This window comes from Alnus glutinosa, chromosome 11 (genome assembly GCF_958979055.1).
Source record: "Alnus glutinosa chromosome 11, dhAlnGlut1.1, whole genome shotgun sequence".
In the NCBI taxonomy this organism is placed as follows: Eukaryota; Viridiplantae; Streptophyta; class Magnoliopsida; order Fagales; family Betulaceae; genus Alnus; species Alnus glutinosa.
This window is the reverse complement of record NC_084896.1, coordinates 16,247,988-16,262,632: the sequence shown is the minus strand read 5'-3', so window position 1 is coordinate 16,262,632 and position 14,645 is coordinate 16,247,988. Positions and strand designations below refer to the sequence as shown.

The 14,645-nt window shown below is 37.5% G+C and overlaps 1 protein-coding gene across 1 annotated transcript; it reads left to right on the top strand.

The window, feature by feature from the left end:
• The first annotated feature begins 1,122 nt into the window (after positions 1-1,122).
• LOC133882029 (uncharacterized) lies at positions 1,123-10,042 on the top strand. The gene is made up of 3 exons (XM_062321115.1): positions 1,123-1,335; positions 5,073-5,229; positions 9,489-10,042. The coding sequence occupies exons 1-3, from the start codon at positions 1,156-1,158 to the stop codon at positions 9,620-9,622; spliced, it is 471 nt and encodes a 156-aa protein (XP_062177099.1). The 5' UTR covers positions 1,123-1,155; the 3' UTR covers positions 9,623-10,042.
• The last annotated feature ends 4,603 nt before the right edge of the window (positions 10,043-14,645 follow it).

Below are 14,645 nucleotides of genomic sequence, written 5' to 3'. Positions count from 1 at the left end.
GCTCAATTAAAGTTATGCCCATTCTGAATAAATTTTTTTTTAATGAGTCACCTATTGGGTTAAGTTGGTTGACCTGAGATTGTCCAATTTATTAAATGATTTAACTCGGGTCAACCATAACTAACCCGAACCCGAATATACAAACTCTAAGCCGATAGTTTCATTCATTTCATAAGTCATGTAAAAGAATATAACCACAAACTATTGTCTATATTCATTATATTTTGGCTCAAATTATAGATTTTTGTTGGTAAAGTACACTTTTGTCTTATAAACTATCACTTACGTGTCACTTAATTTCTCTAAATTTTTAATTAAGGAATAAATCATCTCCATTTCAAATGAAATAGATATTATACATTTTATAATTAAGATTTAAAGTTGATGTATCTAATGGTGAATATTATCTATTCCATAATTTGATGTAACATATATCCTATTTTAAAGTTTCGGTGTTAGTTTGCCCTCCATTCAAATCAACGGTTAAATTTGATGGAAAACTATGTGAAATGAATAACTTAAAAAAGAGTCTCAAATGTTGAAATAAAAAGTTATAACATTTTTATGGCTGAAAAAAATGTAAACTAAACATGCTTTTCAAGAGTAACTTGGTTTTTTCACATGTCACATGGTGTTTTTTTTTTTTTTTTTTTTGTCTAATTTAGTGACTAATTCGGACAAAGAGAGAGAAAGAACAAATTGGCACTGAAACATCAAAATAAAGTCCGAATTGCATGAAGGTACAATTTTGGAGATAAAATGACATACAAGAAAAGTGTAATTTGAGAATCGAGATCTTTTCAAATTAAATGTCTGAATTTAGGAGAATTTGGACAGGTAATTATGAGAGATCACTTATGAGATCTACCTGACTGGATAAATGGTTGGGTAATCCAATTTTTATTTGATCAGATGGATCTCATAAATGATCTCTTACAATCATTGTCGGACAAATAATTTGAGAGAATTTTAATATGTAATTTTCGCATATTTGTTTTATTTCTGGTCATATGGGTGGGCAACTGAGGCCTCATCGAGAAACCAGACCCTGTGTAAGCCCAGCCCGTGGCTCAAGATAGTAGTAAATAGCCCAATGAAAACCATGAAAAGCCCAATAATGCGTACATCGTTGGCTTCTCAAGCGCAGGGAGGGAGATGGCAGTGGAGGAGAAGGGCAAAGGAAGTGAGAGATGGAGCGGAGCCACAACCAATCTGACGGAGATGGCTTCGAATCTGGAGTCACTCCAGAAGCTACTCCTCAAGAAAGCAGTCTTTGTCGACGAAGAGACCTTTGCCAAAGCCTCCCTCAGCTCCGAACAAGCCCGTACCATCAAGGTTGATCGCTCTTTGTTTGACTTGGTTTTTCGATTCAATTCGATCTTATTCTTGTTTGTTTGCGTTGCTTTTAGTGATATTCTGATCTGGGTTTTCATTTTTTTTTTTTTTTGGCATGCAATTGCTTGCTTTTTGTTTGATTTTATCTATATGTGCTGAAGAAAGGTGATTTGTGTTAATCTTGATTGTAACCATTGACTTCATTGATTTTACAACCTGCTTTTTTTCTTTTGGTCATGGATATGAGTTGATGTGGAACAATAATGGTTTAAATCTGGTTGGTAAGGCTTGGATTGAATTTAGTAGTTCAAGACTGTTTGGTAATAAACCCTACTAGCAAATAACAAACATCTCCCTATAACAATTTACAGGTACAGTTTATTACAAGATGCGTTTTATACCTTTTCAAACCACTGGCCCAATTCATGCATCAAATTGTTAAGCTACCTAACATTAAATTTGAGCAAATCATAACTAAGGAAAATCATATTACCAATGAATTCTATCCGAATGCCCCTTAAGCATGAGATGCTAAAGTGATTTAGAATAGAATTTTTTTGTTCCATTCTACCGATTAATATGTCTTCAAGCAACTAGGAATGAAGAACAAAAATTCATGCATGACATTTGTTCATCAAATATATCAAGATTTATAATAGAGAAAAACATGCATTTGATATAATCAAGTCCATGCACCAAAATTTGTATTTTCACTACTTCCCTAGTTCATACACTCAAATCAATCATTATCGCTTGATTAGGTTTCGAAGATTATCCAATCACTTTGTTAGATATCAAAAACTTAAAATAAGCCCAGACCACATGATCTTTCACCTAACTGTTGGGAACAGAAATTGAAAAAAATGCATCAAATCATTTTTTTTTTTTGATAAGTAATGAAATTTTTATTGAAAGCGTAAGGCGCCCCTCCGTACACTAGAAGTATACAACAGGAATCACCTAGCTAGAATTCGAGAAAGAAGTAAGAAATTCAGCAAAGCTGATAGATAAAGGGTACAAAAAAGCCATCGACCAACCATACAAAGTATGGAGAAACAGCTCTATCACCTCCTCTAGGGAGTTTTCTACATTCTCAAAAGTCCTAAGGTTTCTTTCTCTCCATATGCTCCAAAACAAGCAAATAGGCACCATTTTCCACGAGGTAGCACTTCCTACTCTCCCCTTCTTCCACCAACAGGCAGCCAGATCAAGCACACTTCTAGGCATAACCCATGATATGCCAAAGCGGGAAAAGATATTATTCCACAGAGCTGAGGCTAGATCGCAGTGCAAAAGAATATGGTCCACTGATTCTCCATCCCGCTTGCAAAGACAGCATCTATTAACAATAATCATATTCCTCTTCCTAAGGTTGTCCAAGGTCAGGATTCTGCCAAGGGCTGCAGACCAAGTAAAGAACGCTGCCCTCGGGGGAGCCTGTGTCCGCCACACATACTTCCATGGGAACCAAGAACCTCCATCATCCATCATAGCCTCAAAAAATAACTTCACCCTGAATACACCTTTCTTGGACTTGACCCAATTAATACAATCTCTCCTCTCAGGATTCACCTTTGTAGAGCTCAGCACTTGGAAGAACTCGGCAAAAACCTCGACTTCCCAATCATGGGCATCTCTAATGAAGCTCACATTCCATTGTAAAGACCCGCCCAAACGCTCCAAATTATCAGCCACTGACGCATCCTTCACCCGTGCAATGCCAAATAGATCAGGGAACACATTTTTCAGAACCGCATCCCCGCACCATAAGTCATGCCAGAATCTAATCCTGCTCCCATTCCCCACCTCATATCTAAGGAATCTAGAGAAGTTCTCCCAGCCTTTCCTTATATACTTCCACAGTCCTACTCCAAAACCCCCCACCACCCTCTCGTGAGCACCACCCACCCCACAAACTTCCATATTTTGAGTCCACCGCGACTCTCCACCAAGCCTCTCTATCCATTCCGAAGCGCCATAACCACTTGCCTAGCAAGGCGCGATTGAAGTGAACCAATTTCCTGATGCCCAGCCCCCCATTTGAGATAGGAGTACACACCTTCTCCCAACTCACCAGGTGGTATTTAAAACCTTCACCCAAACCACCCCACAGAAAATCGCGTTGCAATTTCTCAATGCGAGAAGCAACCCTCACCGGAATAGGGAAAAGAGACATGTAGTACGTAGGTAAGTTGGAGAGCGTGCTCTTGATCAATGTCACTCTCCCTCCCTTAGAGAGATACACCCTTTTCCAACTCGCCAGCCGTTTTTCAACCTTCTCAATAACTCCATCCCAAATCCGAGTCGACTTGTAATGTGCTCCCAGTGGAAGACCCAGGTACATCACAGGCAGAGTAGCCACTTCACACTCTAAAATATCGGCTAAACACCCCATATTATTAACGTTCCCCACAGGAATAATGCTGGATTTGGCCAGATTTACCTTAAGCCCCGAAACAGCCTCGAAAATGAGCAGGAGACCTCGCAAAGACCGCAACTTGGAAGGGCTAGCATCACTGAAGATCAAAGTGTCATCTGCGAACAACAGGTGGGAGAAGGAAGCATCGCCCACTTTAAAACCATCCAACATACCCCCCCTCACTGCCGCCATAATCATGCGACTCAAAGCCTCCATAACAAACACAAACAGAAGTGGGGACAAGGGATCTCCTTGCCTTAGACCTCGAGAGCTACTAAAAAATCCGTAAGGAGAACCATTGATAAGCACCGAAAACTTTGCAGTGGAAATGCACCGAGTTATCCACGAACACCATTTCTCCCCAAACCCACATCTCCTTAGCATATACACCAGGAAGTCCCAATTAACATGGTCATACGCTTTTTCTAAATCCAATTTGCATACGACTCCCGGCTCCCTTGATTTCAGACGGCTATCCAGGCATTCATTCGCGATGAGAATAGGGTCAAGGATCTGCCTTCCTTTGATAAATGCACTCTGGGATTTGGTAATAATCTTGTCCATGACCGTCTTCAACCTGTTAGCCAAGACTTTAGCAATAATCTTGTAAATACCTCCTACTAGACTTATGGGCCGGAAGTCTTTGAGAGACCGAGCTCCTGGGATCTTCGGGATAAGAGTAATAAAAGAAGCGTTCACACTCTTCTCAAAAACTTCCCTAGCATGAAACTCAGAGCAAACCTCCATAATGTCCAATCTTACCATCTCCCAACAAGCTTGGAAGAAACCCATGGTGTAGCCATCCGGTCCCGGCGCTTTGTCACCCTTAAACGCAAACACTACCTTTTTGACTTCCTCCTCCTCAAAGGCTCTCTCCATCCACCTTGCTTCTGACTCTGAAATGGCATCAAATGCAAGATCATCCAACCGGGGCCTCCCACTGTGCTTCTCAAATCATATTGCAATGCATGAATCTGATGTGCTTAAAATAAAATCAGGGTTGGATGGATTTGGTTTAGTTTCTTTTTTGAGATGATGGATTTGAGACAGTCTTGAGCTTACTTTAATGGAATGCATCTGAGTTACTCTCTGAATAACCATTTTTCTCAAAAGCACTCTTTTCCTCTCAAGATCGCCCTTTTGACATCCAAATTTCGGAGGTGAAAAAAGACCCATAAACGTGTTGTATATACCATTGGAGGATATTGATTACTATGAGTTGGGAATGAGCACTTGTTCATCCTCTGCAAATAGCTGTGAATACTAACTGATACAGTTTCAGGAAACTTATATATTGCAGTCTATATTTTCTGTCTAGGTTCTTGAGCAAAGGGTAGAGACTTTGGAAAGAGAACTTGATGCTGCCATTACAGCTGCTGCTCGTGCTCGTTCTGAGAAACGACAGGCTGAAGCAGGTCAGAAAGCTGCTGAATTACATGCACAAGAGATCACGAGAGAGCTTGAGAACACCACAAGTATGTTGTATCCATTTTTTTCCTTTTCCATATAATAGATCTGCAAAATAAATAAATAAATAATAACAATAATAAAAATAATCTGAAAAAGATATGGCAACTTTAGACTGTTAATTACCAACATCCCCAACACCCCCCCCCCCCCCCCCCCCCCCTCCACCCCCAAAAAAAAATCCTTTAAAATGTAAACCATTTTTTTTCTTGTCTTATAAGTTCCTTGAGTAAGAGACACTAAGGCATGCTTGTGCACAAACAGTTTTGTAGTGATAGTAGTCAATGATTTTAGGTGGGTTATATCGTGATAGTCCCTCTTTGTGTTCCTTAACTGAATCATATAACTGACGCCCCATAAGAATGATTATTATATTAACTCTTGATTGTGTTAAACCATATATGGATGGCAAGGGGGTGGTCAGAGTGGGCTTCTCCTTTTGTGGATTGCAATCTTTGACTTCATTGATGCACATCGTTAACCTATAAAGCACATGCAAAAATCATTCCTGAAATCAAGTATGAGATATTGGGATGACATTAGTTGATACTAACACCGTCCCATATTAATTGTCCAATCTTTCCTTTTGTGGATGTCTCAAAAAGGATGTACACTTGTATACTATAATTTATATTTACAAAATTACCTTTAAAAGGTTCTCTTTTTATGTAATTCAAACTTGTTAGGGGTAATGCTGGAAATTTGTGTTTTTTGTGTAATAGATAAAGCAACAAAAAAAGTTGTGTCTACAAAGATGGACAGCTAATATGGGACTGAGGGAGTAGCTATTATGTATTAGGAAAAATTACTGTATGGGATCCTGTGGTTTAGGTCTTTTTTCAAATTGCTCTTCAAGTTTCTATTTTCTTTATGCTCCTTTTGTTTCCCTTATCAAATGGATTATTCCGTCAAATTCCATACAAATTTTTTCAATTTGTTTTTTCACAGAACCCTTACAAGACTACAATTATATCCATTGCCAAAAGAAGGCAAAAAAAAAAAAAAAAAAAAAAAAAAAAAATGATGGCCACCCCCTATTGAGTTTTTTTTTTTTTTTTTTAGGGGGAGGGAGAGGGGTCGCGGCATTTGCGACTTTTTCCCAGAGGGGCTGGCACATGTATATCAGTATATGTGTGTGTGGGGGGTTGGCTTTTCTTTTTGAGAAAATTGCATTATTAGTCTTTGTAGTTGGCTTAAATTTAAAATCGCTCACTGCGGTATCAAAATTAATTCAGAGATCCTTATGGTTGGCTTAATTTACAAATCGCTCATTCAAGTCAAATTTCGTTAAAAATTTTAACAGATTCCGTTAGGCCCCACGTTAGCGCCAATAAGATGGCGACACATGTTGATCTTAATAAATAAATAAATAAATATATAAAACTTAAATTTTATTTTTTTAAAAAAAAAATTGAAAAGAGAATAGGGGTGGCTGCCGGTTGGGGCCACCCCAAGCGCCTGAGGGTGGCCAGGCCACCCCATTTAAAAAAAATAAATTAAGTTTTATATATTTATATTTTTAATATCTATTTTTTTTTATTAAGATCGAGACGTGTCGCCAACTTATTGGCGCTGACGTGGTGTCTAACGGAATCTGTTAAAAATATTAACAGAATTTGACTTGAGTGAGCGATTTGTAAATTAGGCCAACAGAGATCTCTGAATTAATTTTGATACCACAAGGAACGATTTGTAATTTAGGCCAATCACAGTAACCAATGATGCAATTTTTCATTTCTTTTAAAGCTTGTGAGTTCAATTGGGGATCTGTTTTGGTTGTCGAAAAGTAAAATCACTTGAAAAGCAATTTTTTGGCATTCTTTACCGATACCCAAAAGCCGTAGTTTCAAGAATCGTCTGATTCTTTCTTTGCAGAATATATTGCCTTTGGGTAAATCACTTCTTGTTTAAGCCGCATCTTTTGGCCTTGGCTTCTTCTTCCCTTCAAGAACAGGGCATGAGAATTTTGTTTTGGTCCCCTTTTTAGCATCAATGAAAGATTCGTCATCTAAAATTCCCAAATCAGATTTCTTTTTTCTTTTTAAAAAAAAAAAATTAATTTCATCTTTTCCTTTTTTGTGATTTTATTCTGAAATTGGTTCTGAAGCTTGAGGCCTTTTCATCATCAAACACATGCATCTATAATAGCATTATTGATTTTGAAGTGTATCAACACTTCATGGTTGTATATTAACAAGATGGCACTTGATCTGATAATGGTTTCAGAGTTGTTTAGTATTATTATTATTATTTTATAAATCACTTACATGGGCATAGCTTTTGTGGTTTGCATCCTATTTGTGCTGCATTGTTTGCTGATGACTCCCGAAAATGTGCCCATATATGATAAGACTAGTAGGGTTCCATTTGTGGTAGTTCGTAGTTGGATGGCTCTATTGTTTTTTAAATAGAAGCTTGAGGTATAAATTTATTGTCCAAAATGGAAAACAATTACCATGCATTAGGTTATGGGATCAATTTAAGGATTACTACGCAGACACACACATACGTCCATAAAATGTTTGTGGAGTTAATGAACTGTGCGCCTTGCATGTCATTATCCTACTTTCAGTTGTGGTAGTGTAGGACTACTAGTTGAGTTGAGCTAATCTGAAGCCCAACGCAGCCTAACCTCTATTGGATTTTGGTCTGGGCTGAGCTTCTTAAAAAAAATTTGGCCTGAAATAGAGGTTAGGCTGGGTTGGGCTCAACTAAGCTCTGTACATTCAGCCCGGTTGGAAGCAGAAGATTATGTCTTTGCTTTGTTGTATGAATTAGAGTGATAGTTTGCCAATAGGTTATTTTGTAACCACCTTATGGTCAACACAATTGTGGTGGAGGTAATGAACTGATCCCAAGACAGTTCATGAACTGAGCCCCTCCTAGTTTGTTTTTTGGAGCAACAGAACCCCCTCTAGTTGAAATAGCTTACTTCCTACTGTGCTAGTGGTGGGACTGTCGTATGCACCAGTCCCAATCCTGCTTTGGCCTACAATTATTTAGTTGAAATTTGTTTGAGTTTGAGCTAGGATGATTGTCATAAAAATAAATAAATAAATAAAATAAAATAAATTGGGCCCAAAACCAAGTTATGGTTGAGGTCATGCTCTGCTTGATCTAATACTCTGTATTTAATTTCGAGAAATGCTATTTTCCCATCTCCCATCCATCTCCATCTATTTTTTTTTTTCAAATTCATTAATGAATTTGTAGGATCTACATGTGAGTTCTACAGATCCAATGGCTTATTTGAAAGAGAGATGGATACGAGATGGAGGACTAGTCTTCCAAATGAGACCTCTCCAAGTGCCCAAAGATCTTCCAAATGAGCTGAGCAAAATAATTTGCACCATAAAACTTTTTTTTTTTTTTTGATAAGTAAGTAGAAAATTTTATTAGAAAAAACGCAAAGCGCAATCAGGTATACAGGGGGTATACAGGAGATGCAATTAGGAAGAAGAAGAAGAAAGCAATACAAGGAAATTGCTATAACTAATCTCTAAAGGTGCTAAATACGCAGCCGTCCAGGATGCACCATAAAACTCACAATGTCTTCCTTTGCATAAAAATCTTTGCAGATAAACAAAGTAGAAAGAGATGTGGGGCTCATTTGGTAAAACTTTTTAAAGGGTGCTTTTTGCTTTTTTGTTGGGATGTGATATAGAAGTGAAAGTAGTTGTGAGTATTTTGTATTTAAATTGATTTGTTAATGCTTTTTTGCTAAAAAGCAAAAAGCTGTCTTAAAATAGAAATGCTACAAACACTCTCGCTCCTACTCCCATACTGCCAAGTACACTCTCACTCCCTCACCAGTAGATTTTGGATGGATAACTATTGAATTTTGGATCCAATAATGATTTTCACTGTCACATCAGGGAGTGTTCGCTTGGTAGAGTGGGAGTGTGGGAGTATTCACTTAAGAGTATCAAAGTGGAAGTGTGTGTAGTATTTTTATGTCTCATCCTAAAAAGTGTTGCCAAACAATCTCGTTGTCATTTTGTTGGTTTGTTGGCATCACAATATCACGTGCAGCTCATGAGGATGTTCTTTTAGCACCTAGAAGGGTCTTATTTGCAGCCACTTTGACTCTTTAGTTAATAGAGATTCATAGAGGGTCAATATTGTAATGGTCTCAAAACAATACGGTGAACATTGATGCAGTTGAAATTTCAGATTTAATATGAAATTATGATCCAACTTTGGGGCTTCTCAGTGCAATTACCCCGGAAATAAAAATTTTTCCAACACACTTTATTCTTGGCTGCAGAGGTGTTTGAGCTGCATATGGAAGAGTTGCGTGCAAAACAGGAGGAAATCGCGAAGCGGGATAAGGAAATTAAAGTCCTAGAAGCGATTATTCAAACACTTGGTGGAAAAGAGTCGCGTTCTACAAAAGGGTAAAGGCGGGCCCTTCAGAGCACGATTGAGATTCACATTAATTACATGTTTGAATTACTAGCAATTTGGACAAGTGATGTGAGATAACTCATATGCAACCTACCTGCTCAAATAAATTTTGGACTGCTCGACCACCTATCCGAGCATGTAAGTCCCATATGGAGTCTCTCATATTACCTGCTCAAATTGCTAGCAATTTGGACAGATAATTATCGTAAATCTTTATCCGAGCAGTATATTTTGTATGACATATCTTTGTCAATTCAAGATATAAGAACGGTTGAGCATCTGCATTCTTTAATATGCTAGTTGCTTTGTTTTCACAGGAATTATTTATATGCTGTAATTTGATAATGGGTTGAATTCTAGATGAAAGGGTGACTCGTTGAATTGGCTGGAAGTGTATATTTCATGTTCATATCAGTCTTTTTAATCTTTTATATTTTATGAATGGAATTGCGAAGAAGGTGTTGTCAAGAACTTTGGTTGAAGTCAAGACCCAAATCTATTTATTCGATGCATGTGTGTGACCTAATTATCCTAACTACGAATTATCTAAACGTTGAACCACTAAAATTACTAGCCACCGGTGGAATCATCTTCAGCAGAGTCCTCGGATGGATCGTCATTCGAAGCCTTTTTTGTTTCTCCTAATTAAGATAGATTGTTAAAGTTGACATGTTATAGTCTACATAGATTTTTCAATTTCATTTATGACTACGAACAATCTTTTATAATTTATAAGGATCTATAACTATGATTTTCTGTGTGATAATCTCATTACTCACACCTTAGTCAAATACAATGTAATTTAGGAACTTTAGATGTATATCATATGAAATATTTACATGTAAAACAATAAGATATATATGCCCAATGTTCAATGTTATACATTTTATAAAAAACCAACATTAATGTAATTGGAATTTTGAACACCAGTCTCACCAATTTTTTCGTATATATAACTTTCAAAACATTTTTAGTAAACTTTTTTCATAAGCGTAACTTTTATAACCGTTTTTCATAAATCATTCTTTTGCAATCACTTTACATAAACACAATTTTCATATACATTCTTTCAAAAATATGATCATCATTTATTACTATGTTGTATACATTCATTTCATAAAATTTATCATTTCATGGAAAACATTTCTTGTTACTATAAAAAATTATGTATTATGTATTTATGTTGCACTATATTGACTATGTTCCTTTTATTTTTTGTGTTATTACTCTCATTAACCCCTAGAGTTGAGGTTGTGCGTCCTGCACATTCCCTTTCGGCAAGGATTGGTTTCGTACATCCATTCTCTTCATAACCCAATCAGCCTAGCACCCAAAATTTCGGGCTAACGATCGGTGGACAATGCCACCCCTTGCGGGGTGTTGCATTGCCCCTTATCATGAATATATACATGCAACGCTAGTGCTTTTATGGGGTTTCTTTACTGCCTTTATATTCTTTAATTATTATACATGCGTAAAATATATTACCTTAAGCATTTAATTTCATTTATACGTGTTGAGACAATTCCCGGGTTAGTGACCTTAGTTGGTTTCTCCTTTGGATATTAAGCAGCCTACAAAACAGTAAAGAAACCAGGGACGAAGGGAGGGGGGGCTGGCAGGGGCCATGCCCCCCCTCCCCCCACAATTTCCTAAAAAAAAAAAAAAATTATTAGGTAGAATTTTTTTTTTTTCTAAAAAATTAAAAAATATAAGGTAAAAATAAAAATTTAGCTTATTTGGCCCCTACCAAAAAAAAAAATTTTGGCCATTGGCCCTTCCCCATAAGAACTTCTGGTTCCGTACCTGAAAGAAACACCAAAGGTTTTCGGCAGAACCTTCTCCGATGATTAAGTCAGTTTTCAGTAGGGGTGAGCATGGGGCAGGTTTCCCCTTTTTTTGGCCCCGCCCTGCACACATGCGGGTTCTCAAATTTACACCCGCAAACCACATAAAATCAGTGACATCCATGCGGGGTGGGGGTGGTGCGGGGGTGGGTGGCGCGGGGCGGGGGATGCGGGGTTTGTGGGTTGTGCGGGTATCCCCGATTCAAGCCAAAACATGAGAAAAATCAATTTGAGGCCAGATTCAATACCAAACATACACAAGTAGTGATAATTATTTCCAATATATGTTGCGTATAAGAGGAACCCACAACAACAAGTCAGCAGCAACAAGAAGAATATTCTTGAACTCACCTCCTCATCCTTTGTATCAGCAAGACTACTTGGAAGTTGGTAATGCTTTGTTTACCCATAGGCCACTGAACCGGCGAAGCCAGCGAAGATGGGAAGTTGGGAACGATCGATTGAGGCTGTGGGCTGTGGTGCTGTGCGGCACTGCGGCAGTGCAGCTTAGGGGAAGAAAACAGAAGATGAAGTTAGGGTTTTTTTTTTGGACAATTGCGTTTTTAGTATTTAGGCTAAACGCACCGTATGAGTATTTAGGCTAAACGCACCGTTTGGAGTGGGGAGTGTAATGAGTAACAGCTGTATCACACTTTTAAAAAATACTACAACCTGCATGCGGCACGTGGTCCACTAGTCTTTGGCTCTTCATCTTCCAAATTCTTCCTCTTCTCTTCTTTTCGTTTTAGGTTTCACCATTTCAGCTTCGGTTTTTCTTTTTGCAAATCCTCCAGGTTCCACTCCTCCTCCATTCCGTCGTCCTCCTTCATTAGTAACGAAGATGAAGAGAAGAGGAAGATGAACACCTAGAAGAGGAAGAAAAGAAGAGAAATATGAAAAGGGGGGTGCGGTTGCGGCGCGCTAGGGTTAAGAAAGGGGGTAGGGTTTTTTTAATTATATATATAATTTGTGCGGGTAGGGGCGGTGCGGGGCGGGTCCCCGGCTTCTTTCAAATGGTCCCCCTGCAACCCGCACCGCACCGTGCGGGGGGCCCAAAAACAAGCCTGTGGCCCGCACCATGGGTGCGGTTTTCTTGCTAGATGGGGCGGGGCGGGTGTTGCTATTTGGGGCGGGTATTGCGGTTTTCTACTCACTCCTAGTTTTCAGTGTCTTTTTTGGGGAGGTTAATAAGAAGAGGAAAAACTTTTTCAGAGAGAGCCAGAGAGATCCCTAGTTACCTGACTAGGAGTTCTATTTATATCCATTCCTTGCTCAGCATCACCTATATATGTTATTCTTCCTTCTTCAATAAGGAAAGTTTATTCACCTACTATCATTATTCTGTATTTGCATGAGTGCCTCTGTGCCTGATATCATCATTCTTCTGTGTATACCTGGACTCTTGGTTATAGCAGGGCTATCAGAGTTGTCTACTCATAGGGGCGGCATTTTGACGCCCTTATTGTATATCCCCAGGGTCTTGCTATGGAGTAGGGGCGATACCTCTAGTGTCCTACTATTATCTAATCATTTCTTGTTACAAAGTAAGGGTGGCACCTCTGCTGTCCTGCTGCTGTCTAATCCTATAGGGTAGGTGCCGATATTCCTTCCGACAAGAATCATTTGTGTCGCCTTCCTCTTAAATGCTTAAGTCGAAATGGACCGGGGGATTTTCCAACTTTGCTTATTGGTTTTGGGCCTTCCATAAGATTTTGGCCTTTCTAATTTGGGCCTAAGTGTTTCTTTCTTGAGGGGCTATTCTAGGATGTAGATCTATCGAAGACGGGCCGACCCCAAGAAATGGGCCAGTATTTCACTATTCAATGTGGGCCAATCCTATTAGAAATATCCCTAACAATACACACATCATAATCATACACATAACTTTTTTCTGTATAATGTAGTTAAACATTCATTGAAAACATATATGCATCCATTTGAAATAAACATTTTAAAACCAATGCACATCACTCCAGTCATGAATAAAACGATTTTATACATATCATTATACATAATTGTAACACTCCACTTAAACATGACAATTATTTTAAATAATCATCGGTTTAAAACCACGAGAATTTTTAAACGATATAAGTATAAACACTTCTCCAATATGTGTGTCTATGCATGCATGTATAAAAGTGTTTTATGACTTGTGTTTGACATGTGTTAAAAACATGCTTTTAAATTATTATTCTTAGGGTTTCTTCGACTAACGGTCAATTGGTCCTACAATGATCGATCGGTGCACGTGGCGCATAATGATTGATCGGTGAAAGCATTCATGCTTTTGTACAACTTTTCCAACGCATAACACATGGGAAGGGTCTTATGTAAGGACTTAAGAAGGCTCCTATTTTCAATGATTCAAGCAAGCTCTACACGTTTCATGCCCAACTCTTTTGAACAAGGCATTCTGCCCCAAAATTTTTCCAAGTTCTAAAGTCAAATCTTGACTTCTCATTAACTCGAAATCCCTTGGGTCAAACCATTCTTAACCCATCTAGCGTTTGTTCTTCGTTTTATTTTGAGAAAAGTATACACACCCTTCTCAAATTATCATTTCATTGTCAGTGTCCTTTATAAATTATCAACTGTGTCAATCTTCCTCCTAAACTACTAAAATAATGTTAATATTTCCTTTAAGACCAACAAAAAGGCAAAAATAGCCTTTAGAATTGTTCAATGAGACAAAAATATCCTTATAAATTTGAGAAAAAAAACTAAAAAATTATTATTATTTTTAAAAATTAATTGTTTTAAAAATTAAAATAAAAAAATTGAAAAAACAAAACGACAAAAATTAAAAACAATAAAAATAAAATCATCGCCTTGGTTTTTCTCTTATATATATTCAGTTTTTAGAAAAAAAAATTAAAAAAACTAATTGTCTTTATTTATTTATTTATTTTTTATTTTTTTTATAGTGATTAGTTTTTTGTTATAGTTATATTTTTATAATAAAACATTTCAATTTTATTCTCAGGTGTAACAATAGGTGACTAAAGTGTAATTATTCCATTCTTAAGTTTAGAATAAAGAAAAGTATACATATCCTCTCAAACTACTACTCTATTGTCAATATTCCTCTCAAACTATCAATTATGTCAATATTTCTCATAAACTACAAAAAATGTTAATGTCCTCATAAAGCCAACAAAAAAACAGAA

What these genes read in the sequence shown, in the direction of transcription:
- LOC133882029 (XM_062321115.1), top strand. Translation starts at nt 1,156, where the DNA reads ATGGCAGTGGAGGAGAAGGGCAAAGGAAGTGAGAGATGGAGCGGAGCC. An exon ending in AACAAGCCCGTACCATCAAG is followed by an intron (nt 1,336 to 5,072) that starts GTTGATCGCTCT and finishes TTTTCTGTCTAG; the next exon opens with GTTCTTGAGCAAAGGGTAGA. An exon ending in AGAGCTTGAGAACACCACAA is followed by an intron (nt 5,230 to 9,488) that starts GTATGTTGTATC and finishes TCTTGGCTGCAG; the next exon opens with AGGTGTTTGAGCTGCATATG.